This window comes from Corythoichthys intestinalis, chromosome 12 (genome assembly GCF_030265065.1).
Source record: "Corythoichthys intestinalis isolate RoL2023-P3 chromosome 12, ASM3026506v1, whole genome shotgun sequence".
In the NCBI taxonomy this organism is placed as follows: domain Eukaryota; kingdom Metazoa; phylum Chordata; class Actinopteri; order Syngnathiformes; family Syngnathidae; genus Corythoichthys; species Corythoichthys intestinalis.
In genome coordinates, this window is record NC_080406.1 from 56,566,453 (window position 1) to 56,593,753 (window position 27,301).

At 40.6% G+C, this 27,301-nt stretch overlaps 1 protein-coding gene across 2 annotated transcripts in view; it reads left to right on the forward strand.

Moving 5' to 3' along the window:
• LOC130927336 (oocyte zinc finger protein XlCOF6.1-like) overlaps nt 1–26,336 on the forward strand; it is a 32,501-nt gene extending 6,165 nt beyond the window's left edge. The window contains exons 2-3 of one of the 2 annotated variants that reach the window (XM_057853099.1): nt 13,109–13,219; nt 21,841–26,335. In XM_057853099.1, coding sequence (XP_057709082.1) covers nt 13,109–13,219; nt 21,841–23,057 — 1,328 coding nt within the window. In that variant the 3' untranslated portion in view covers nt 23,058–26,335. Of the gene's footprint in view, nt 1–13,108; nt 13,220–21,840 lie in introns of both variants that reach the window. The other variant, XM_057853100.1, reaches the window with a different exon arrangement.
• The last annotated feature ends 965 nt before the right edge of the window (nt 26,337–27,301 follow it).

The following is a 27,301-nucleotide window of genomic DNA, read 5'->3' on the forward strand; positions in this document are numbered from 1 at the left end:
GAATGGAAATCGTGTACGAAGGAGATGTTTACAGAGCTAAACCTACCAATTCTCTCCAAAAATGATGTGCCTGGTGCCAAATTGACTGGCAAAGATGTGGAAGAACATAAAAATGTTCAGTTAAAGAGATGGATTTAGTGTCGAAGGCTGAAAAAGACGAAAAAAACGAGCCGACCTAAGCATAGCTTTAGCTTTTTTATCGACGCGACTGACAATGACATTCTCCTGTTTCAACAAGCTATCCTTTACCATCAGCCCTGTCTTTCTTATATATTTTCTGGTTGTCCTACGTCTCTTACCGTTCTTGGGGGTAATTTAGTTAGCTTTGTGTAGCGATCGCAAATGCTACTCAGTGACAGCCAACGAACACTTTTAATGGCAGTCAGATACCATTGTAATTCTTTTCAGGTCATTCATTGTCAGACAGAAGCAGTACGGCACAACGTTACGCTAAAAAAATAAGTTGAAAATATAAAAATGGCTTACCTCTTTGTCCTCTGAAAGACCATGCCAAGCCAACATAATGTTTACTGCATATGAAACGTAAATGGATTCGCCAAGCTGGTGTTAAAGTCCGCGCAAGTTGATTCGGTCTTCACATTTTTTCCTCCCGAGTTTTTGGTTTCCGGAAACGTATGAAGAAAACATCCTTCATGTGTCGTAATGTCTAGAGTCGTTTCTACAAGTTCCAAAAAAGCAAGGCGTGATCGGCATGTTCGTTTTTGAAAGATTACCGGAAAAAAGTAGCACTTTTTACGTTGGGTCTATGCGAGGGCGGGTCTATGATGTCCCACTTCGGCTTTACTTCCGCTTTACGATGCGACGTCACGGTCTAAAAATAGCCTGCGTGCGGTACGCCATTACAGGTGTTTTAGCACATTTCAATTTATTTTATTTAAATGGGCTATTATTTATTTTACGATGTGTTTGTATTTTACAAATGTGATGTAATATTCATTTATATTGTATATTTTATGTTGTATAACTTTAGTTCCTATATTCATGCGACAAAGATGGCGCCGATACTATTTACCGGTCCAGTATTACACTTGACCGCAACCTTTTTTTCTCCTGACGCTCACTACACTCTCTGTTGTGTACTAATGACACGTGATCACTTTGCATGCCAAGCAGCTATCGCTTTTGGCCTGCTCCAGACCAATGAGAGTGGCCCAATAGCCGTTCTTAACCAGGAGTACTAGGAGTTTGAGGAAAAACAAACCAGGAGAAATGACGGCGGACTGGAAATATTACAGCATAGAAATCCCGTCGATTAAAATCAATGGCTGCATGCAAGATTTGCGGCCGGAAAGTTTCGAGAGGTGGAGTTAAATCGGCCAGTTTCGATACTTTGACCCTGACAAAAAAACCTTTGAAGACGAAACGTGAACAAACACTGAGTGCTACCAAGAGAAAGGGGGCTGGACCGCAGCAACAAAAGGTTAGTATGTGGTAGGCCTGAACGATATTGGAAAAAAATATTGCTGCGATTTTTGGGGGTTTGCGATAGTATATTGCGATATTAAAAAAAAAAAAAAAAAAAAAATATATATATATATATATTTTTTTTTTTACAAATTTTCAGCACTAACGAGGCAGAATCAAATGACACCACTGGGGTTCGATTCCACCGCAGATGGGGGGCTGGGTGAACTCTGGATGACCTAAAAAACAATGTTTAAAGGGGATGTTTCGGCAAAGGGGGTGTGAGACATCAATAGAACCGTTATGCGCCAAGATAACAAATATTGATAAAGTTAACAAAAAAATCAATCACATTAATGAGCAATTATCGAAAATAGATCGAAAATGACGAACACTACCGAAAGTGTTCCGGAAACAGCCGAATGGGGCGGCGACGTCACGACAAGTGATTGAAAGTCGAGGCGGAGCTAGGTGCCATTGTTTTTTAACGACGAGAGAGTAGCGTTGGGGTTTGTTTGACCAAAACATCACAACAATGGTTCAAAACTGCTGTGCTATGTGGTGTACAAATAGTTGTTTATCGGAATATAGTATCCATGAGTTCCTGAACGCGAAAAAAAAAGCTGGACTACACAGAAAATGGGTAAAGTTCGTCCGTGCAAAGAGGGCTAATTTTCTAGACACAGCCTCCGGCACGCTTTTCTGTGGTGCGCATTTTCCAACTGAAAGCTTCTCGAACTATGGACAAGAGAAATCGGGTTTTGCTAAAAGATTGCTGCTCAAAGGAGATGCGGTGCCGACCATAGATGCACAGCCACCTAAATGTCCCGAGATATCAAGAGAGAGACGATGACTGCTAAAGGAGGCTAAAGCTACGCAAAGAAGGGAGCAGCCAAGCTTGAAATGGCCAGAGTGAGTACTCTTTTATAATTAATAAAAAAAAATGTCACGCCTTTGGATACAGGACTCGACACATGTATAAATGATCGTTCGTAAAATATATAGAACAAATCCTCTGATCCCGTTCATATTTGTGTCTGTTGGCAGAGCGAAAAGCTATGATAGCGCAATAAATTATAATTATTCTATGCATTCCTTTATTTTGCAGTCACGGTGTATCAGCTTCACAAAAAGAAATGCTAAACAAATCATTGGTGTTTCCCACACGATCTGCTGCCGATGTTTCATCAGTGTCATTGCTCCCCTCAATGACCGTTTCATTACGCTGCATTGGCGTTCGTTTGGGCTCAAATTGGTCACCTATAACACCGATTAAAGCTTTGCAACTCTCCTCGTCACCATTAGATGAACATTCGTTACGTCCTTCTACGTCGGATTCGTCGCTGAAACTAGAAACGAAACTGACTGCCATCATCGCCGCCATTCAGTATTAAAGCACTGAGCCTTTTTCTTGTTGAAGAAACAGCCCTCACTGCCAACTCTGAATTCTCTTTTATTGACAACGAGCGGTGTTTCTTCATGAGGGAACCTGGAATATGTGCAGGACGAACACAATGCATCAGCATAAACAGCTCAAAACACCCCTAATTCTCCCCACACTAGAAGGAATTATATTGATGCAGACAGGCGCTGCCCCCCTAGTGGCCGGTGGCACTCTCTTCACTTGACGTGACGTCACGCACACAATCTGCCAGATCTCGGGCGCCGGTCGTTTTAGCTTGACAATCGAGCCAAATTTCTCTCATTTTCTTGTGTGTAATTACACGAAGTGGCATGATATGAATACAAAAGGCATGCGTTTATGGATAAATGATGGAATATCAAAATTTTCCCAGGGCGCTACATCCCCTTTAATAACTGCAAAACGATGATGGCACAAACGAAACGTTTTGCAGCACAAACCAGCACTAACGACGAAGAAAAAAATGGAATCATCGCCGTTCCATTCCGCCGCAGATGGGGTGCTGCGCGTGACGTCATCACTATACATTATTATGAATATCTCAAAAACCGTAGCAGTTCAAACAAAACTTTTTGCAGCACAATCCAGCACTAACGAGGCAGAATCAAATGACACCACTGGGGTTCCATTCCGCCGCAGATGGGGGGCTGGGTGAACTCTGGTTGACCTAAAAAACAATGTTTAAGTAGGCCTGCAAGCAGGACTGAACGGGCCCTCGCAATCTAGCGCAACTCGGACAGTGTGCAGGTCAGGGTGGTGGCAGATCGTCCTCTCTAATCTCATTAGAACCTAACATGCTCGAAAGTTGCCTCTTTACATTCACACACCTAAGAGATAAAAACCCCTATTGGAGAGAGTACTACAAAAAAAGAGTGAATAAAGGGTCGTCACGGCAACAGACAGAGACATGTGGACATGGGCCATAAAATAAGTATTTCAAAAGGTCTTGAAACTACAATGACCATCCTGAAAAGAACTGGACATATATTAGAAAAATGAGTGACTTTCTATTGCCACTAGTTGGCGCTATAGGGATGATGCAAATGACCCCTACAGGACCCTTCAGAGTATGACTCAACAAGCACGAGATGTTTGGCGCAGATATGTTGTAGAAGTTATGACTGTTCAAAGCTTGTGGTGAGACGAAATGGCTTCAGTCATTTTCACTTCTCCTGTTGGACTCTTCTGCTTCAACCAAACCTCAGTATTTTTCATCAGGCACCTGAACACGTGTCTTATGGCTCCCCTGATGCAGGTTTCAGGTGAATATATTTTTTTCCTTGGAGGAGGAGGCTGTTTAGTAAAAAGAGGCATTTCCTGTTCCCACTAGGGGGCGCTAGGCCTAATGGGTAATGTTTCAATGCACTCGTGTTAAGGGTGGGATCCCGCACATATATGTCAGATATGAAAAAGATTGAACGTTGTGTCAAGGAGCTATTAGTCTTTTACTGAATTTGTCATTTTGCCGAAAAAATGGCCGACTTTAGCACCACGCCCAGGTCAGACCCATGAATGAAAACACACCATTTTGAAAATTGTAGATCTCCTATGTCTCCTGAATAGTCTCACCAATTTTGAAAATGATCCAACTAACTCCCTGTGACAAGGTCTCAAATGTGCACCCTGTTAATTGATAAAAATTTCACATTCGATCCAAAATACCCGATTTCCTGTTTGGTTTGGAATATGGGTTCAAGAGACTTTTTGGAGCAGTTTTGCATAAGGTATCGACTCCCCACATTTTCATTGCTCGACGTTAAAAAAACCAAATAGGAAACGCCTTTTTGAAAAATTCAAGGGGGCGCCACTGAGCCATTTTGTTACATTTTTTTGTAATGTCGCAAGATTATTGAAATCCACGCAAAGCCGCATGTATGTGCAAAATTTGGTGAGTTTTCGTGCATGTTCAGGCCTCCAAATGTAAACTATACTACAAATGGATACAAATTTCACATTTGATCCAAAATACCCGATTTTCCGTTGGATTTAGAAAATGGGTGCAAGAGACTTTTTGGAACAGTTTTGCATAAGGTATGGACTCCCCAAATTTCATTCCTCTACGTTGAAAAAACCCAATAAGAAAGGCCTTTTTTAAAAATCCTTTCTGTCGCCACTAGTTGGCACTGTAGAGTTGATGCAAATGACCCTTACAAGACCCTTCAGGGTATGACTCTCAACAAGCACGGGAAGTTTGGCGCAGATATGTTGTATATCTGCTGAGTTATGGCTGTTCAAAGTTTTTTGCGAGACAAATTGTTGACGGTCATTTTCACTTTCCTGTTTGGACCCCTCCGCTTCAACGAAACCTCAATATTTTTCATCAGGCACCTGAACACAGGTCTTAAGGCTCCCCTGATGCAGGTTTAAGGTCAACAGATGTTTTTCCCTTAGAGGAGGAACCTGTCTCGTAAAAAAAGGCATTTCCTATTCTCACAAGAAAGGCCTAATGGGTAATATTTCAATGCACTCGTGTTAAGGGTGGGATACCGCACATACATGCCAGATATGAAAAAGATTGAACGTTGTGTCAAGGAACTATTAGTCATTTACTGAATTTGTCATTTTGCCGAAAAAATGGCCGACTTTGGCACCACGCCCAGGTCAGACCCGTGAATGAAAACGCACTCAAATGTGCACCCTGTAAATGGATAAAAATTTCATATTCGATCCAAAATAACCGATTTCCTGTTGGGTTTGGAATATGAGTGTAAATGCTTTTTTGGAGTGGTTTTGGACAAGGTATAGACTCCCCAAATTTCATTACTCTACGCTGACAGACCCTAATGTTATAGGCCAATTTTAAAATTTCAAGGGGAGCCATTTTGTTACATTTTTTTGCAACGTTGCAAAATTATCGAAATGTACAATTTTCCGCACGTATGTGCAAATTTTGGTGACTTTTCGTGCATGTTCAGGCCTCCAAATTGGCCGTTTTCATTTGCCCCAAAAAATAAATAAATAAATAAATAAATAAATAAATAATAATAATAACTAGGCCTGCAAGCAGGACTGAACGGGCCCTCGCAATCTAGCGCAACTCGGACGTCATGCAACTCTGACTGTGTGCAGGTCAGGGTGGTGGCAGATCCTCCTCTCTAATCATCTCATTAGAACCTAACATGCTCGAAAGTCACCTATTTACATTCCCACACCCAAGAGATAAAAACCCCTATAGGACAGAGTACTACAAAAAAGGAGCCACTACTGAGCTGTGCAGCCAAGCCCTTATTCAAAACCAAAATTAATCTTCTAACTGGGCCAATTCGACCAAGTGTGCCAAATATTGTGGCTCTATAAGCTGCCTGAGTCTCTGAAAAAAAAATATTTCCTTTAAATGGCGAACAAAGGGTCGTCACGGCAACAGACAGAGACACGTAGACACGGGGCGTAAATAAGTATTTTAATAGGTCTTGAAACTACAATGACCAACCTGAAAAGAACTGGACATGTATTGGAAAAACGAGTGACTTTCTATTGCCACTAGTTGGCGCTGGAGGGGGTGATGCAAATGACCCCTACAAGGCCCTTCAGGGTATGACTCTCAACAAGCATGGGAAGTTTGGCGCAGATATATTGTATATCTGCCGAGTTATGACTCTTCAAAGTTTTTGGAGAGAAAAATTGTTGACAGTCATTTTCACTTTTCTGTTTGGACCCCTCCGCTTCAACGAAACTTCATTATTTTTCATCAGGCACCTGAAGACAGGTCTTAAGGCTTCCCTTATGCAGGTTTGAGGTAGATTGATTTTTTTCCCTTTAGAGGAGGAGTGTGTCCCGTAAAAAAGGGCATTTCCTTTTCCCACTAGGAGGCGCCAGGCACAAATGGTAAATTTTCAATCCAGTCCTGCTCAGGCTGGTATACCTCACACACATGCCAGATTTAAAATAGATTGAACGTTGTATGAGGGAGTTATCAGTAATTTTCCGAATTCGGTGTTTTGGCGAAAAAATGGCCGACTTTGGCACCCCACCCAGGTCAGGCCCGTGAATGAAAACACACCATTTTGATAACTTAAGATTTCATATGCCTCATGAACAGTCTCGCCAATTTTGAGAATGATCAAACTAATTCCCTAGGTGCCAAGGTGTAAAATGTGCACACTGTAAATCGATAAAAATTTCACATTCAATCCAAAATACCCGATTTCCTGTTGGGTTTGGAATACGCATGCAAGAGACTTTTTGAAGCAGTTTTGTACAAGGTATCGACTCTCCGAATTTCATCCCTCTACGTTGAAAAAACCTAAATGGAGAGGCCTTTTTGAAAATTTCAAGGGGGCGCCACTGAGCCATTTTGTTACATGTTTTCATAACGTTGCAAGATTATTGAACGTTACGCAAAGCTGCATGAATGTCCAAATTTTGGTGAGTTTTCGTGCATGTTCAAGCCTCCAAATGTAAACTCCTACTGTGAACCGATAAAAATTTCACATTCGATCCAAAATACCCGATTTCCTGTTGGATTTGGAATACGGGTGCAAGAGACTTTTTGGAGCAGTTTTGCATAAGGTATCCACTCCCCAAATTTCCTCGCTCTATGTTGAAAAAACCCAATAGGAAAGGCCTTTTTTAAAACTTCTTTCTGTCGCCACTAGTTGGCACTGTAGAGTTGATGCAAATGACCCCTACAACAACCTTCAGGGTATGACTCTCAACAAACACGGGAAGTTTGGCGCAGATATGTTGTATATCTGCCGAGTTACGACTGTTCAAAGTTTTTGGCGAGACAAATTGTTGATGGTCATTTTCACTTCCAGTTTGGACCTCTCCGCTTCAACGATACCTCAATATTTGTCATCAGGCACCTGAACACATGTCTTAAGGCTCCCCTGAAACAGGTTTGAGGTCAATAGATTTTTTTCCCTTGGAGGAGGAGCCTGTCTCAGAAAGAAGGCCATTTCCTGTTCTCACTAGGGGGCGCCAGGCCTAATGGGTAATATTTCAAGGCAGTCGTGTTCAGGCTGGGATATCTCATATACATGCTAGAAATGAAAAAGATTGAACGTTGTATCACAGAGTTTTTAATCATTTTCTGAATTTGGTGTTTTGGCCAAAAATGGCCGACTTTGGGACCACGCCCAGGTCAGACCCTTGAATGAAAACTCACCATTTTGAAAACTTAAGATCTCATATGTCTCCTGAATAGTCTGACCAATTTTGAAGACGATCCAAATATTTCCTTCAGCGACAAGGTCTCAAATGTAAATCGATAAAATTTCACATTTGATCCAAAATTTCCGGCTTCCTGTTGGGTTTAGAATATGGGTGCAAGAGACTTTTTGGAGCAGTTTTGCACAATGTATCGACTCGCCAAATTTCATTGTTCTACGTTGAAAAAACCTAATAGGAGAGGCCTTTTTGAAAATTTCAAGGGGGCGCCACTGAGCCATTTTGTTAAATTTTTTTGTAGATTATCAAAATTTACGCAAAGTTGCATGTATGTGCAAATTTTGGTGAGTTTTCGTGCATGTTCAAGCCTCCAAACGTAAACTCCAGCTGTGAACCGATAAAATTTCACATTCGATCCAAAATACCCGATTTCCTGTTGGATTTGGAATATGGGTGCAAGAGGCTTTTTTGAGCAGTTAGGCATAAGGTATCTACTCCCCAAATTTCATCGCTCTACATTGAAAACCTGAGAGGAGAGGCCTTTTTGAAACTTTTAAGGGTCAAGGGGGCGCCACTGAGCCATTTTTTGACATTTTTTCGTAACGACGCAAGATTATCGAAATTTACGCGAAGCCGCACGTATTTGCAAATTTTGGTGACTTTTCGTGCGTGTTCCGGCCTCCAAATTGGCCATTTTCATTTGCCCTGAAAAAAAAAAAAAAAAAATAAATAAATAATAATAATCCTTTGCAGAACAATAGGGCCTTCGCACGCCTAGTGCTCGGGCCCTAATTAGTAATCCTTTGCAAAACAATAGGGCCTTCGCACGTCTAGTGCTCGGGCCCTAATAATCCTTTGTAAAACAATAGGGCCTTCGCACGCTTAGTGCTCGGGCCCTAATAACTGCAAAACTATGATGGCACAAACGAAACTTTTTGGAGCACAAACCAGCACAATCATAGCACAAACGATTGACATAATTTTTATATAAATTTGCATCTGATGGGGGGCCAACTTCACGGAGGTGCACGTTTGCCATGTCCAAGTTGGGCCGAACACGTCGAATTGTTGCTTTGAGCTTCCTCAGAGTCTCAATGTATACCTCCACAAACCAAATCCACAAACCCTAACCCTCAGAGGGGTTTCTCCCTCTGCAACAAGGAATTTGATTACAACTCTTTGTTTCTGACCAGCTTCAAGAGGGGCAGCCATTTTGAAAGCTAGTTTAAACTTTAAAAATCTGAACATTAGAAAAACACATATAACAATCGCAAAAAGATGTCTCCTATCATGTTTGTGCCAAATATGAACAAGATTGGTAAAATCCTGTACAAGCAATGCACTTCAGTGCATTACTTTTTGAATGCCCCTCGTACATCCCTAAATGTCCAAATTGAGTACTGCTTGTCATTTTCCCTCCAAAATGTCATGTGACTCGTTACATGAGTGCTGTCAGCATAGCTGCAGAGATTGAAGACATGGGGGTCAGCCTGTTGATGCTTAGACCATACGCCACACTCTACATCAAATTGGTGTGCATGGATGTCACCGCAGGAGGAAGCCTCTTCTGAAGACTGTACACGAGAAAGCCCGGCCATCTCATCAGACTGGAACCATGTCCTATGGTCTGATGAGACGGGCGGCGTATGGTCTGAACACTAACAGGCTGGCCCCCACGTCTTTAATCTCTGCAGGAATGCTGACAGCACTCCTGTAATGAGTCACTTGACATTTTGGAGGGAAATGGGGTTTGTTGGCTGTTCCTGCCTTCATCCAAACTTCAGGCCTCAAATGTTGTGCAAAGACAAGTAGCAACACCAGAACATCTGTGTCTCTGCATTGAATGATGAGTCGTTGAAACCAAGTTTCAGTTATTCCTATACCAATGTGTTTTGATGTTGGTTTCCGTCCACCAGAAGCTAGGAAAACACTGTCTTAAGCAATGCTGAGTAGTTTTGTATTAAAAGTTTCTTCACTATCATTTTGTAGTTCAGCATCACCAATACAAAGGAGTCGTAACAACATGTATAGACTTTCAGGCACAACTTCTACCGCATGATGCAGATCTATTCCTCCAATAACATCATGTCCCGGACACACCCTAATGTCCGCCTTGATCTTCAATGCCACCCAGTACAGCCAACTCAATATCTGAGCGTCCTTGTCAGTTCCACAACTAGTCATGGTTGCCTCTTGCGTGTCATCATTATCTGTTGATTTCTTCATGTTAAGTATGGCATCCTCAGCCTTCATTTCAGATTTCATTATAGGATCAGTTGTTTTTGTTTTTGTGAATGCCCCAATATTGCTTTTCCATCAAGCAACCTGTCAAGCTTTTCCTTAACACACTGACATCTGTAACTTCCTGGATCCAAGTCAAAGTCTGCAAGCAGCTTACAGTATCTTTCCCAAACTGTTCTCATTGAGTATATTTGACCTCTGGCAAGTCCTGCTCTAAACTCATCTGCTGCATTATTTAAATAAATAGAATATGGATCATTTGGATGTTGCGAAGTTTGTCTCCTTGCTTATCTTTCTGACAAAAGATACATTTTCCCAAGTGACTGGAGATACTGATTGTCTAGTGAAGCGGGGGCAGAAGGTGCTTGTAGGTTCCTGGGATGTACTTGCTTTTTAAAAAAAACTCTTTGTAAGGTGAGAAATGTAAGTGACATTGGTAAAAGCGGCATAACATGATTTGTGCCATTTTATTTTGTCTGTGTATAGGAATGCCTGGATTTGATCCAGAGCATCTGCATATTCCACATCCCTGTATTTTGCTCTTTCACTTGCTCTGACTCTGATACAATTCAGGTGGTTTTTGTAGCTTCTTTTCTTTGCTGTACTTCCCAAATAAAATATTTGTGCCAATTTATACCTCATGCTATTTGATCTTCTTAGGGTTCTAAGCTTTGTGCTCCCTCTGTCTCCATGTTAACTTATCTGAAAAGCAAGGGAATCATTATCTTTTCTTTAGCCTGCTTCTTTAGGAGACCGAAAATATAGATTATTTGAGCTGAGTTGCTATGCTAGTTGAAAATGTTGTCAACACTTATCTAGCAGAATGTAGAACTTAGTATTGTGCAGAAATAAATATTCCCAGTACACATCAACATGTAGTTATTACCAAGTCACGTGAGCCTAAATATCTAGCTATGATGTTTAGCTAGTCGAGAAATAGGTTTTCCTACCTTTTCTGCCACTTTGTGGTGAGACCTGGTTTGTTGTTGTAGACAGTTAGAAATGAGAGAGATGTTTTTGTTGTAGAAAAATAGAAATTAGTGAATCTAGTCAATGATTTCCTATGAAAACACCTTCTGTGATCTCCAGTGAACCTCTTTCTTCAGGCCTCAGCACAGTTGTCGTAACAAAACTGCGCAATACTCCTTTGCTATGCTTATTATTCAATTTATCAAAGGTTATACTTGCACATAAGATTGATTATATTGGAAGGATGTCCAAGAGTACAGTAGGGGATAAGAAGGATAAGGAAACACTTAGGGATAAATTCCGCTTTTGGCCACTTTTAAAGATATAGTTATAAAATGGACAAAATCAAATTTTCCAAGCTGACAACCAGTCTAAATTACATCCCAAGGGATCAAATATTAATATTTTATAGGTTGTCAGCTTGTACCCTGAGATGGCCGCATCAGTGACAATGTCAGTTTTGGCCCCCAGACTAGGGGGAAGCAAAAATTTTGAACAGGGGGGCATTTTGGAAAAAAACACAACTTTTTTTAAAACAGCAAAACCCTAACTGGAGGTGAGAGCAGGTGAGAGCAGAATCAAAGACGCCACAATTTTAACGAGATATTATCGCATACTTACCTCGTTTCGATCGAAAAACTCCATGTGGCATGTATCACCGAGTGTCAAGACACAGTTGTGAGTGGCCAGAGCTGCATTTTTGTGAGATTTCATGGACGAAACATGGTGATATAACTAGGGTCGCGATGCAGAAATCGTAGACATCAAGGAGTGGTCGAGATTTTCATTTTCACATATTTACCTTTTTAAACGTTATTATTCAATTTGTATTTGATTGGATCGATTATTTATCATCTAACATACTGGAGAAAATGCGACAGTAACAAAAAAAAATTCAATTAAGCTATACTTATGAGGTAGATATCTGTGACTTAGTGAATAATTTTTTTAAGTGTTTTTTTTTTTTTTAACGAAATAGTAGACATCAATTAATGATTCTAAGCTAGAAATGACATTTTGAATAATAAATATAAATAATTACCTTCGTTTTATGGCTGGGTTGAAACAAAAGCGGTTGCGCGACATCTGTAAACGGGGGTTTTCAGGGTAAAACAGACAAAAATAGTTCGGGGGCTTAATGCGCCATGAATCTGCTATGTCAGCATATAGGTATATTGTCCTATCAAGCACAACAGTTGTTTTGGCTTATACAGCAGTTTCTTTTAAAGAGGAGTGCAAGAGCAGAAACTGCTTTTTCAGTCTTGTTTGTGTTTTCCGCCACATGTTACTACAACTTTATACCTCTGTGCCTAAATGCTGAAGGTATTAAGTACAATTTTATTTTTTCTTGAAAAGGTTTTTCTGTGTTTCTGTGCGGTATTAATATTGCTCTCTTTTACTTTAAAAAAAAAAAAAAAAAAAAAAAAAAAAAGACGTTTTATTTTTATGTTACGACACTGGCAACTTCCAGTGCAATATTTTGGGTTTGGGAAAAGAGCCAGATTTTTTTTTCAATCTCAATGGATTATTCAAAACGGGCCGACATTTTTCCAATATTTTCGGCATTCATTTAAGAACATTAATGCTGTTCCGCTGCTGCCCTACACACATACGCAATATATGACCTTGTTTTTTTGTGGTTTCATTTGTTTTTCATCTATTTTATTAGACTGTTTTTGTTATGTCTTACTGATTTTAATGTGAATTACTTTGTGTTGGATTGAATGACAACAAGTCATGAAAAAATACAAAATTGACAATTTTCTCCAACTTTAAATGACTTGGGGACACAAGTTTGTAAATGAAGAAATAAGAATTGGGCTGTGTTTGGGGACACAAGTTTGTAAATGAAGAAATAAGAATTGGGCCGTGTTTGGGGACACAAGTTTGTAAATGAAGAAATAAGAATTGGGCCGTGTGTCTGTGGTCTTATTTTTGTAGATGTCAGCCAAGCTCATCATCCTGAGCACCAGGGGTCTGCGTGCATCAAAGAGGAAGAAGATTTACCATACATCAAGGAAGAGGAGGAGGAACAGTTGGTATACATTAAAGGTCATCCCAAGCTTTTTTTATTTTTTATTTGATGAGGCAGATTTCAACCATAATAGTATCTTCTCATAAGTCCGGAAATGCCTTTTTCAGTCTAGTATTTTTCATCACTTGGATATAGCGGCAGTGCTTACTTTGTAGACATGCCATGCACTCGTTAGCTGACATAAGGTGCCAAATCGACTTGACTTTTGTTTGCAAATTGAAAGATTTCCTACAAGTGACTAGAGGTGTGCGAAATTTCTGATTCTTGGATTATTCGCGATTCGGCCGTGGAAGATTCGAGAACGATTCACAAACATCCAAATTCCGATTATTGAAGTATGCCAAGTAAAGCGAAACGACAACACAGTCAGTGCGGTATTCGGGACGCAATGAGGAACGGACCGAGAGTAAACATCATGCTCAACTCATGCCGCTAGATAAAAAACCAATAATACCTGACTGCGGCCGACAGCCGCTACAAACTACGCCCACATAATGCTACGTTAGATATCACATGTACATAGAAGTAGATGTGAAATGACAGACTCGGCAGCGTGAGCGCATGTATCGAAAATGTTATTTAGTAACGCCTTACTGACAACCAGTGTTGATAACGGCATTAGAGTATAACGGTGTTACTAACGGCGTTATTTTTTTTCAGTAGTGAGTAATCTAATAAATGTTCTTATCATGGCAACGCCTTGACCGTCACTGAGGATGTAAAGGGGTGCGTTACTACATTGGTTGAATGACGCGAGAAAAGTCAGAGACACGGACTCAAGGAGACGAGAGAGCAAGCGGGAGTGTGCTGGATGGAAGGGAGCTGTGACGCCGTTGTAAACGCAATGCTAAGTGGCTCCAATAAGAAATGACAGACACGGCGGCATTAGCACATGTACTAGTCCTTCTCAAAAAATTAGCATATTGTGATAAAGTTCATTATTTTCTGTAATGTACTGATAAACATTAGACTTTCATATATTTTAGATTCATTACACACAACTGAAGTAGTTCAAGCCTTTTATTGTTTTAATATTGATGATTTTGGCAAAAAAAAAAAAAAAAAAAACCCTACCTAAAAAAATTAGCATAATTCATCCAACCAATACAAAAAAGTGTTTTAATACAAAAAAAGTCAACCTTCAATTAATTATATCAGCTATGCACTAGGGCTGGGCGATATGGCCTTAAGTACGTATCACGATAAATTGAGCAGATTTACCTCGATAACGATAAATGACGATAAATTCGCCCAAGCAAACTGTTATATAATTTGAAAATTTGAATCAATGCATGGAATACAAATTAAGTTTCTCATTAAATTTATTTACCAGCTTTCAATTTAACAATTGCACATGCAGTCTAAACATTAAGTATTAAAAAAAATCTTGTAAACAATAAGAATTCTTGTGTGAACATTTATAACAGCTTGTATGACTTGAAAAATATCATCACTTGAATTTCATTAAATTCATTCCGCATTGTTATACACTAGATAGTGGCATACGTTTAGATATTTAGAATAGATACAAATACGACACATCCACCCGCCCCCCAGAAATTATACTTAATTAAAAAATAAAATGTTTCACAAACCTTTCCTTTCTTTTATTCGGCTCAATTATTTACATCTAATGATTTTGGAAATCCTTACAGTATGCAATAAATAATATTCCTGTTCCCAAGCACTGTGCTTACTGTACTGTAATTTTTACAAAAAATAAACAATACATAGTTACTCCCCGTCATCTAGGACGAGCCACTTACAAGACTAGCACTGTCGTGTATTACAAATACTGCTTTGAACACATCTTCACAGACAAAAGCAATGACACAGGCTTAAAGAGGTCAACTTTAATTGTGTAAATCACACTTAATAACGACACGATCTCCTGGTCGAAATAGACGACATCCATTTAATTTCTATTGAAGATATGTAATGCTGAGGCAATTTGTCAACTTTACTTTTAAAAAGAAACGTGCACTTTTTATCCAGTAGATGGGGCTCTTGCAGTGTGTCAAACAGTGATTCAATTTAGGGCAATTGTCTTAAAAGTGGTTCATTGTTTCAGAAAGCCTCGGTTTTTCCATCCCTATCTGGAACCCGTCAAGAGTTTACTTAATGTCGGGTGGAAGTTTGGCGAAGCTAACTTAAGCCCGACTTCATCCCGTTTACTTGTAGCGTTAGCCGCTAGCGTTAGCTGCTAGCGTTAGCTGCTAGCGTTAGCCTACCGGGCTTCTGTTTGATTGGCTTCCTGAAAACCATGTGACTCCAAACGTAAGCACACTGTCTGCTTTCTTAAAGGGGAATGAACATAGCCGAACAACACAAGAGTCAAAGCGGGATCAAAAGACTATATTTTCTTCTTTTATTAAATTACAGAATTTACCGACATGGTCAAAATTACGTCGGTCATCGTGAAGAATTTCGGTAACGGTAAATTTTCGGTTTACCGCCCTGCTCTACTATGCACCCAATACTTGGTCGGGAATCCTTTTGCAGAAATGACTTCTTCAATGCGGCGTGGCATGGAAGCAATTAGCCTTAGGCACACCTTAGGTGTTATGGAGGCCCAGGATGCTTCTATAGCGGCCTTAAAGAGCATACGACAGGAGAAAAAAGTCTTAAAAATAGCATTATTATGTGAATTAGAATCATATTTTGAGACGATTCCACAATACAACACACAACGATACAACAATTTAGCAAAGCACAGATGACGAAAAATTAGTCTTTTAATCTACCGGTTAGCAACGCCTACCATTATAGGGCTCTAGCGTCCCCAACAGGTGGATGATGTCAGCGGGAGACTGGGCTCATCGGTTTTACTATTCAGCCCATTGAGGGGGAATTATTCAGAACGAGGAAAACGCGATGAAGAGAGCTGCAAAATGTCATTGTTTCTGTCTCTCTACTCCAATATTTTTACAGGATATTCTTTTTATCCAAGTATTTTTCCACAATAGCTAAATAAATGACTTGAGAAGGACCAGTCAGCCCGTCGAGGGGGAAGTAGTCACAACGAGGAAAACGCGACGAAGAGAGCTGCAAAATGTCATTGCTTCTGTCTCTTTACTTCAATATTTTTACCAGATATTCTTTTTATCCAAGTATTTTCGCCAATTGCTAAATAAATGGCATGGTCATGACAAATAAGTCTTGTGCTAAATGGAATATGAAAAAACGCACTTATTCAGGACGACATGGCAAAATTACTCCATAATGGTCAAAACTGTCGACTTCACCTTTACTGTCGCACCTCCCGAACGATATTTTTTGACACCCAAATTGGACATAAGTCATTTCCCTTCCCCGGCTTCGGAGAATGTAAACAAACCAAGAGGCGTGACAGCTAGCTGACATGCTAACCCGAACCGAGTGATGTTTCAAAGTCTTCGAAGCGAAAAATCACACATAACTAGCCCGGATTATTTGACATGACGACTGGCTTGCCGATTGTCTTCGCGGACCGGCAAACTGCCCGGCGGAGAGCAATTTATAGCTAGTTCCCCGGAAGAGGGCGGCTGCAGTTGTTGTGCAGCTAATGTGCACGAGGAAAGCTTTTTACATGCCCATCAATGATCAAACGTAAGTAGTCCTTTATTTAAAGAAAGTTTGTAGTGTTTACTTTGTAATCGCTGTATTCGTATTAGACATAATACAAAACAAGATGTTTACTCACTTCCTCGTAAGTCCAATGGTCCCAGAGTAGTAGGGCTTGTTTTGGCCAATATCCACGGTGAATGGGAACCTTTTGAAACTCCAAAAAGGCGCATACGCCTCTCCCTCATAAAGCAAGATTTTTCTGCAGCCGTTTGGCTGGCGTGATGCGAAAAATAAACATTTTAATCCGCAAAATCAGCTGAATCCTTAGTCTTCATACACAGCAGTACGGCTGTAGAGTGAAGAGGACGCCTTCAACCGTACACGTCACAGCGCCCTCCTCATCAATGCAAGACCGAAGCCGGAAGTCACTCATTTTCATGGCGCGGGATTTAAAAAACTAAAAATAATATAGCGATCACTTCCACACACATCCAGGCGGTCCATATCATTCAGGAGCATAAAACACCGCGTGTATTATGAAATAAACATGCTTTTTCGTGTCACATGCACTTTAAGCTCATCCACAGTGTTGGGTCTGGTGTCTCTCAACTTCCTCTTCACATTATCCCACATATTCTCTATGGGGTTCAGGTCAGGAGAGTTGGCAGGCCAATTGAGCACAGTAATGCCATGGTCAGTAAAACATTTACCAGTGGTTTTGGCACTGTGAGCAGGTGCCAGGTTGTGGTGAAAAATGAAATCTGCATCTCCATAAAGCTTTTCAGCAAATGGAAGCATGAAGTTCTCAAAAATCTCCTTATAGCTAGCTGCATTGATCCTGCCCTTGATAAAAACAGTAGACCAACACCATCAGACTTTTCATAAAGGGTGTCATTTTAAAGGTATTCTTAGTGTAGAATCTGAAGTATGTGGGATTAACTCCAGAAATCGTTATTTATATGACGAACATGATATGCTTTTATTTAGAAATGTTCACCGGAAGTATGTTCGCTAAACCACTAATTCAAGCTTTACACTCCGCCAAAAAAGCACTTTTTGTCATAGCATGTGGTGTCAGTAATAGATGTTTTTTCATTTTGCAAATGGTGTTAACCAGCGATTTTTCATGTTTGAAGTATCACCTTTTGACTGCAAGTTTTGGAGAAGGCTGCCTGTTTTATAGCTGCCTAAAGTAGGTCGTCTTTTTTCCCCATTCCCCTCAATGTAGCAATGCTAACATATATAGTGTTTAATATAGATGTGTTTTCCTATGTTGTATGTCTGAACTTTAATTCTACAGCGTGTTGATGAGAGAAAAGAACTGGAGTCTCATATGCCATCAGCACGCATGCACAAATGTATGCACGCGCGCGCAGCAATAAAACGCAGCCGTGAAAATGACCGCCCTCATATTTATTTACCATGCGATAAATGCACTCATTGCATATCGCGAAAGGCTTAGCAACTTCAATAAAACATGTCATTAGTTAGTTAGATGGACTTACACTCTCCTGTCGTTCTCATTCACCGCCGACGTGCAGCCAAGCTTGGCATTGAAGAGACAGGACACAACAGTGTACCCTCCTTTGTTTCTTTAAAAATAAGTTAATGTTTTGGACTCTCTGGTGCGCTTTTTTGGCTTTGTGCCGCTTTCCCCACTTGCATACCAAGCGTCCGACATTCTGAACTTTCCACGCATATATTTTTTTTAACCCTTCATTAACCGTCGACGGGATGTTGTGCTCGTCGACGGATTTACGTCATCGATGACGTCGACTATGTCGACTAGTCGGGACAGCTCTACCCCAGACCATCACTGTCTGTGGGTACTTGCCACTGGACTTCAGGCATTTTGGCATTTCCTTCTCCCTAGTCTTCCTCCAAACTCTGGCACCTTGATTTCCGAATGACATGCAAAATTTGCTTGCATCTGAAAAAAGTACTTTGGACCACTGAGCAACAGTCCAGTGCTGCTTCTCTGTAGCCCAGGTCAGGCGCTTCTGACATTTCCAGCACACGCCTGTGCACAGTGGCTCTGGATGTTTCTACTCCAGACTCGGTCCACTGTTTCTGCATGTCCCCCAAGGTCTGGAATCGGCCCTTCTCCACAATCTTTCTCAGGGTGCGGTTGTGCAGCGTTTCCTGCCACACTTTTTCCTTCCCACAGACTTTCCACTGAAGTGCCTTGATACAGCACTCTGGGAACAGCCTACTCGCTCAGAAATTTCTTTCTATGTCTTAGCCTCTTGCTTGAGGGTGTCAGTAGCCACGTTTACATGCTGACTTTTATTCATACCGATTCAAATAATTCCGATTGGAAATTTCAGATCAGCTGTTTACATGTCACTTCATCTATTCCGATCCAGCGTTTACATGTGTCTGCCTTTATTCCGAAAGGACGTTTGACAACTGCCGTCCGACATGCGCAGATGAATCAAAACAAAGCGTCACGTTGCAAAACATGGAGATCGATCGTCGGAGTGCTGCTGTTTTAACTTTAACCCACTTGTTGTGTTTGTGGGGTCGTATCCGCTTCTGCTGTTTTGCTCTTTTGCCTTGTAGTAGCCGGTTTTCCACCGGTTTCTAATCTGGTCAACGCTCCGGTCTATTCCGGCTTCGTGTAACCTCTCGTGAACATTTTTTAAATAGTTCACTGTTCCTCGTTTTACGCCCGTCTAAGCGAGCAATTATATTCAATTCTTTTAAAGTTTGAATTAAATACAATCTTTCCGCCGGACTCCAATTAGGTGCGCTGTGCTTGGAAGCCATGTTGCAAGTGACGTTACTTACGTCACAAAGTGACGTCACCACGTCAGTACGGAGCATGTGCAGAAAGAACACAACCAGACACCATTCCGCTTCCCTGTTTACATGATATAATTGTACTTCTAATCGGTTTGGGAAAAGGAATATTCCACCCCTGTGAATCGGAATGAAATACCATTCGGTTTGGGCCTGTTCATTCCGAATGAGGTGTTTATATGGAACACATTTCTTCGGTTTGAACAAATATTCCGATTGTAATTGGAATATTTGGCTCCATGTAAACGTGGCAAATGATGGCCTTCTGGACAGCAGTCAGGTCGGCAGTCTTGCCCATGATTACGCTTTTGAGTAATGAACCAGGCTGGGAGTTTTTAAAAGCCTCAGGAATCTTTCGCAGAGGTTTTGAGTTAATTCGTTGATTCAGATGATTAGGTTCGTAGCTTCTTTAGAGTACCTTTTCATGATATGCCATTTTTTTGAGACGGGGATTTTTGGTTTTTCTTGACTTTTTTGCCAAAATCATCAGTATTAAAACAATAAAAGGCTTGAACTACTTCAGTTGTGTGTAATGAATCTAAAATATATGAAAGTCTAATGTTTATCAGTACATTATAGAAAATATTGAACTATATCACAATATGCTAATTTTTTGAGAAGCACTAGTAGAGAGAACCAGATGCGAAATGATAGACTCGCCGGCGTTAATAAACAGCCGCCATCTTAACGCAGTAGACTTCTCTGGAAGGCTCTGTTGTAGAGAACCTTCCTCGCGAACCTTAGTAACTTTTTATCTAAAATACTCCTAAATCGGCAAAATCTTGATTTGAATCTATCTTTAAATGACGAAACTCTTTTAAAACTTTCACATCTCGAAAGAAGACAGAAGGGAACTAATGCAATAACGGGAGCAATTTTAACAACTTTAATGGTTGATCCACAACATTAAATGCCCTCTAAACATAGCAAAGGTTACTATGTTTTTTTTTTTTTTGTGAGCAGGGCTTTTTAGCCATTTTTATTCTTTGCTATTTCCTTTTTTTTTTAAATTCAAAAGTAATTGTCTCATCTTCTTTATAAGAATAGTGACCTGAAGTCAAACACCGACACTCAAATCAGGACAGTTACCATTGTTTATTTTCCAATTATAGCTATCTATAGTAGGATCAAGTATTAAACCAAAACCCTGTGTTAAAGTATCCATTCATAATAATTGCTGAATTCTCTGAAAAATTTGTTAGCTGGTGTAAAATTTTATGAAGAACTCTGGATCATCATCATTTTTTGGGGCATAATATTCGCTAATGTGAACAGCTTTTCTTATCTTGGCTTAGAATATTATGTATCTACCTTCCGGGTCTGCTACTGCATTGATTAAAGTAAATAAAATTCTTTCATGGATTAATATTGATACCCATCTTTGTGTTCTATCATAGCTAGCCGAATACATTAAATTAAAATTTGAGTGTCTGAGATATTTCTCTTTAAGATTTGGCAAAAAAAAAAAGAGGTGAGTTTCGAACATGTAGGTTCTCATGAGATGAAGAGAGGGGGATGATTTGCCACCACCCTGACCTGCGTGCCGTCCAAGTTGCGCCAAACTGCGAAGGGCCCGTTCAATCCTGCTTGCAGGCCTAGATTTTATTTGTGATTGTACCAGCAGTATTTATTAAGGATTTGGGGTAGGTTGTAGAGATGTGGAACGAAATAATCAAATTGTGATGTATTCTTATGGGAAAATCCCGCTCCACATACAAACTAGGTCCTGGAATGAATACAATTCAAATGTAGAAGTACTACTATATATATATATATATATATATATGTTTATACTGTGTATGTATGTATAGTATACATTAGTCACAGTGCAATATTGGTGTCATGGCATCCCGATGAGATTCGATATCTTTGTTTTTGGAAAATTCCTCTGGTGTTTTGACATACTTGAAGTTATAGTTTGCAAGACACCACATAAGTATGTAGCTACAATTTACAGAAACTTCACATGCACTCCAAATTTCCCATGCATGCAAACGAAACTAAATTTGTGGAGGTTTTCCTCGGTGCTATGTATTTATGAAGTATCACCGTCGAGTACCTCCATTGACCCAGCTGCTGCTCCGCTCCTTTCTGCTTGAGTTTTTTTCCCATCTTCTTCTTCCCCTGAGGTACCCAAGAGGTGAGGTGGCCAAGAGGCCATTTTTGTGCCCGAAATATGGTAGCTCATAACTTAAAGACAGTTTAAGCCTGTAGAAAGTAGCCAAATTTGGGAGTTGACTTGCTGTTACTGATATTACAGTTCATAAAAAGCATTTATTGTGTCTTGCAGGTTTCGGAAAATATTGTGATCCTGAGCAGCAGCAGCCAGAGTCTCTTGGCGTTAAAGAGGAGGTTGAGCTCCCCCAAATCAAACAGGGGAAGCCAGAGCCCCTTCAACAGCAAGACAAAGAAGAGCAGCGTCCAATCAAAAAGGAAGAGCTGCCATACGTCAATGAGGATGAAGATTTTACCAGGTCGACTGGCGAGCCCTTGAAGAGTAAAGATGGTCCGAGTGAGGTTAGCAGAGTGGTAAAGCCTCCAAGGGGCAGCAGCAGGTCAACAGACGTAATGCAGGCAGACAATTTCATAGCTCCACCATCTGATAGAAACGACGCCACATCACACTCGCCTGACACTGATGACGATGGTCATAAAGGTTCCAGTGACAACAAATGCTGCAAATGCTCTGAGTGTGGGAAAACCTTTGGTAATAGGGGTACTTGTCTTGGCCATATGAGCAGAGACTCCGGTAAGAAAATCTTTCCTTGCTCAGTTTGTGGTCAAATATGCAGTCACAAAAATGCTTTAGAAGTACACACAAGAACCCACACGGGTGAAAAACCTTTTGCCTGTTCTGTGTGTGGTCAAAGATTCACGAGGAAGGAAAGCTTGAAGATACACACAAGAACACACACTGGAGAAAAACCATTTTCCTGCTCGGATTGTGGTCAAAGATTCACTTGGAAGGAAAGCTTAAAAATACACACAAAAACCCACACTGGTGAGAAACCTTTTGTATGCGCAGTTTGTGGTCAAGGGTTCTCTACAAAACAAAACTTAAAAACCCACACAAGAACCCACACTGGAGAAAAACCCTTTTCCTGCTCAGTTTGTGGTCAAAGATTCACTTGGCAGGAAAGCTTAAAAATACACACAGGAACCCACAGTGGAAAAAAACCCTTTACCTGCTCAGTTTGTGGTCAAGGGTTCTCTACAAAGCAAAACTTAAAGACACACACCAAAACACACACTGGAGAAAAACCTTTTTCCTGCTCCGTTTGTGGTCAAAGATTCGGTCAGAAGAAAGTCTTGAAAATACACACAAGGACCCACACTGGAGAAAAACCTTTTTCCTGCTCAGTTTGTGGCCGAAGCTTCTCTAAAAAGGGAAACTTAAAAACGCACACAAGAACCCACACTGGTGAAAAACCTTTTTCTTGCTCAGTTTGTGGCCAAAGATTTTCTTGGAAATATAAGGTAAAGAGGCATGCGTGTGTTGGTGTGTGAAGCAGTGGCCAGTGACGGATTTTCCTCTCATCCATGATGGCTTCACCAGTTTGCATGCAGGATGATTGTATTCTGTGGGGCTTACCTGATAAAGTGTTGACATGACATGAAAAAACATGTTTATTTCATATTACACGTGTTTATGCTTTAGTTTCATTTAATTTTTCTTTTATCCCAGGCAATTATTGTCTGGGATAAAGGAAAAATTCCACTAATCTGTAAGTGTAGCAAAAATTACCTTCAAAACAACTGTTAAATGTCATTTCTAAGTCTATAAAGTTAGGAAAATGTACACACACATAAAGTACAACAGTTAAAAAAAAAACTGATACACTGTATCAAATACAGTTTATACAGTGCCACCACCTGGCACACTGCCGCTTTTGCTGGTTTTCCCACTTGCAAAGGTCTGTAATTTGTATCATAAATTCTCTTCAATTGTGAGGGACGGAATCTAATACAAAAAAACAGAATATCATGTTGTATGATTTTTAAATAATGAATCTGCATTTAATTGCATGAAATAAGTATTTGATACGTCACAAAAATCGAACTTAATAATTGGTACAGAAACCTTTGTTTGCTATTACAGATACCAAATGTTTCCTGTAGTCCTTGACAAGGTTTGCAAACAATGCAGCAGGGATTTTGGCCCACTCCTCCATGCAGATCTTCTCCAGAGCCTTCAGGTTTCGGGGCTGCACGGACTTTCAGCTCCCTCCATAGATTTTCTATCGGGTTCAGATCTTGTGACTGGCTAGGCCACTCCAGGACCTTAAGATGCTTCTTACGGAGCCACTCTTTAGTTGCCTTGGCTGTGTGCTTTAGGTCGTTGTCATGCTGGAAGACCCAGCCACGACCCATCTTCAGGGCTCTCACTGAAGGAAGGAGGGTGTCAGCCAAGATCTGGCGATACATAGCCCCATCCATCCTCCCCTCAATACGGTGCAGTCGTCCTGTACCCTTGGTAGAGAAGCAGCCCCAAAAAATGATGTTTCCTCCTCCATATTTCACGGTTGGGATGGTGTTCTTGGGGTTGTAGTCATCCTTTTTCCTCCAAACACGACGAGCCGAGTTTAGACCAAAAAGTTCCATTTTGGTCTCATCCGACTAATTGACCTTCTCCCATTGCTCCTCTGGATCATCCAGATGGTCAGTGGCAAACTTCAGACGTGTCTGGACATGCACTGGCTTCAGCAGCGGGACCTTGCGTGTGCTGTAGGATTTTAATCCATGACGGCGTAATGTGTTTCCAATGGTTTTCTTCGAGACTGTTGTTCCAGCTCTCTTCAGGTCATTGACAAGGTCCTGCCGTGTAGTTCTGGGCTGATCCCTCACCTTCCTCATGATCAGTGATGCCCCACGAGGTGAGATCTTGCATGGAGCCCCAGAAAGAGGCAGATTGACCGTCAACTTGAACTTCTTCCATTTTCTAATAATCGCTCCAGCAGTTGTTACCTTCTCACCAAGCTGCTTGCTTATTTTGCTGTAGCCCATCCCAGCCTTGTGCAGGTCTATTATTTTATCCCTGATGTCCTTACACAGCTCTTTGGTCTTGGCCATTGTGGAGAGGTTAGTTTGTTTGTTTGAGCATGTGAACAGGTGTCTTTTATACAGGTAACAAGTTCAAACAGGTGCAGTTACTTCCGGTAATGAGTGGAGAACAGGAGGGATTCTTAAAAAAAAAAAAAACTAAGAGCCGAAATATTTACTAGTTGGTAATGTATCAAATACTTATTTCATGCAGTTAAATACAAATTTATTATTCTAAAATTATACAATGTGATTTTCCGGATTTTTGTATTAGATTCCATCCCTCCCAGTTGAAGAGAACTTATGATACAAATTATAGACCTCTACATGGCTTGCAAGTGGGAAAACCAGCAAAATCGGCAGTGTATCAAATACTTGTTCTCCCCACTGTGTATATATATATATATATATATATTTTTTTTAAAGACATTTTCACTAGATGACATGAATAGCTGTTTGGAAAGACTTTGGATGACTCACTGTGACCACAGTGTACAGTGATCCCTCATTTTTCGTGGTTAATGGGGACCAGAACCTGCCTCGATATGTGTGTGTTCAATGTATTTATTCAGATTGAGCATTGGAAAGAGATACATTTAAGACATGTTTTTTCACTTTTTTCCCTAAAGTATGACTTGAAAACTTGTATATATATTTTAATAAATGGTTTTTAAGTACTTCAAATGTAATAATTAAGATCAGTTTTAAACAACTGTCCCACCGAATCATTGTTAAGCAAGAATAAAGCACCGTAGTAGAAAAATGCTTGGCTTTATTAAATGCTTCTGTTTACCTACCTTGGATGTGACTCTTCGAGTGACATGTAGAAATTACAAACTCATGATCACTTGTGGCGTTTTTTTGCCACAACACAACAGGTCCGGCTGTCTTGAACCTCTCCCCGCACACACACATTCATTCCAGCCCGCGCTTCATTGCCGCTGCAACTATTTAACAAGTTAAACAATGATTGACAGGTGTAAAGTCACTCCTCTGGCAACATCAAAGAAAACCAGCTTTCAACATCGTTAACTTTAATAAGCAAGTGCCGCAGTGACTCAGGACCAAAGAGCTGAGGGAGGGAGGGAGGCTATGCGACATTTGTGGATTAAGGAATAAAAAAACTACCGCACGTCCTTGCGATGGGACTATCGCGCATGCGCACATCCCGATGGCGATGTTTAAACGATATATCGTTCAGGCTTACCACAAACCCAAACTTTTTGGCAAAGTGTTTTTATAAGGCAATGCGACGAAACAAACTAGGAAGTACCACTTAGAACCTGGGAATGAAATATGCGTTGCATGGTGTTATCTATAATATGTTACGACAGATAAGTGAATCAAGGAAATCTAGACCATCTGGAAAAACGGCATTCTAGTTGTGAACAAAGATAAACTTAAATCATCTTGCATTTGAATATGAAAGTGAATTTCCCGTGCCATTGCTAACAAAAACACGAAACTTTCCCTCCACAACATTGGGAAGTTCCCATCTGCGTTTACATAGTTTTCAGTTGTGGCCGTACCACTCCAAATGTAAAACTAGGCCTGCAAGCAGGACTGAACGGGCCCTCGCAATCTAGCGCAACTCGGACGTCACGCAACTCGGACTGTGTGCAGGTCAGGGTGGTGGCAGATCCTTCTCTCTAATCATCTCATTAGAACCTAACATTCCCGAAAGTCGCCTATTTACATTCCCACACCCAACAGATAAAAACCCCTATTGGAGAGAGTACTACAAAAAAGGAGCCACTACTGAGCTGTGCAGCCAAGCCCTTATTCAAAACTAAAATTAATCTTCTAACTGGGCCAATTTGACCAAGTGTGCCAAATATTGTGGCTCTATAAGCTGCCTGAGTCTCTGAAAAAAAAAATTTCCTTTAAATGGCGAACAAAGGGTCGTCACGGCAACAGACAGAGACACGTGGAAATGGGCCGTAAATAAGTATTTTAATAGGTCTTGAAACTACAATGACCAACCTTAAAAGAACTGGACATGTATTGGAAAAACGAGTGACTTTCTATTGCCACTAGTTGGCGCTGTAGGGTTGGTGCAAATGACCCCTACAAGGCCCTTCAGGGTATGACTCTCAACAAGCACGGGAAGTTTGGCGCAGATATGTTGTATATCTGCCAAGTTATGACTGTTCAAAGTTTTTGGAGAGAAAAATTGTTGACAGTCATTTTCACTTTCCTGTTTGGACACCTCCGCTTCAACGAAACTTCAATATTTTTCATCAGGCACCTGAAGACAGGTCTTAAGGCTTCCCTTATGCAGGTTTGAGGTAGATTGATTTTTTCCCTTTAGAGGAGGAGTGTGTCCCGTAAAAAAGGGCATTTCCTGTTCCCACTAGGAGGCGCCAGGCACAAATGGTAAATTTTCAATCCAGTCCTGCTCAGGCTGGTATACCTCACACACATGCCAGATTTAAAATAGATTGAACGTTGTATGAGGGAGTTATGTCATTTTCCGAATTCGGTGTTTTAACAAAAAAATGGCCGAATTTGGCACCCCGCCCATGTCAGGCCCGTGAATGAAAACACACCATTTTGATAACTTAAGATTTCATATGCCTCATGAACAGTCTCGCCAATTTTGAGAATGATCAAACTAATTCCCTAGGTGCCAAGGTGTAAAATGTGCACACTGTAAATCGATAAAAATTTCACATTCAATCCAAAATACCCGATTTCCTGTTGGGTTTGGA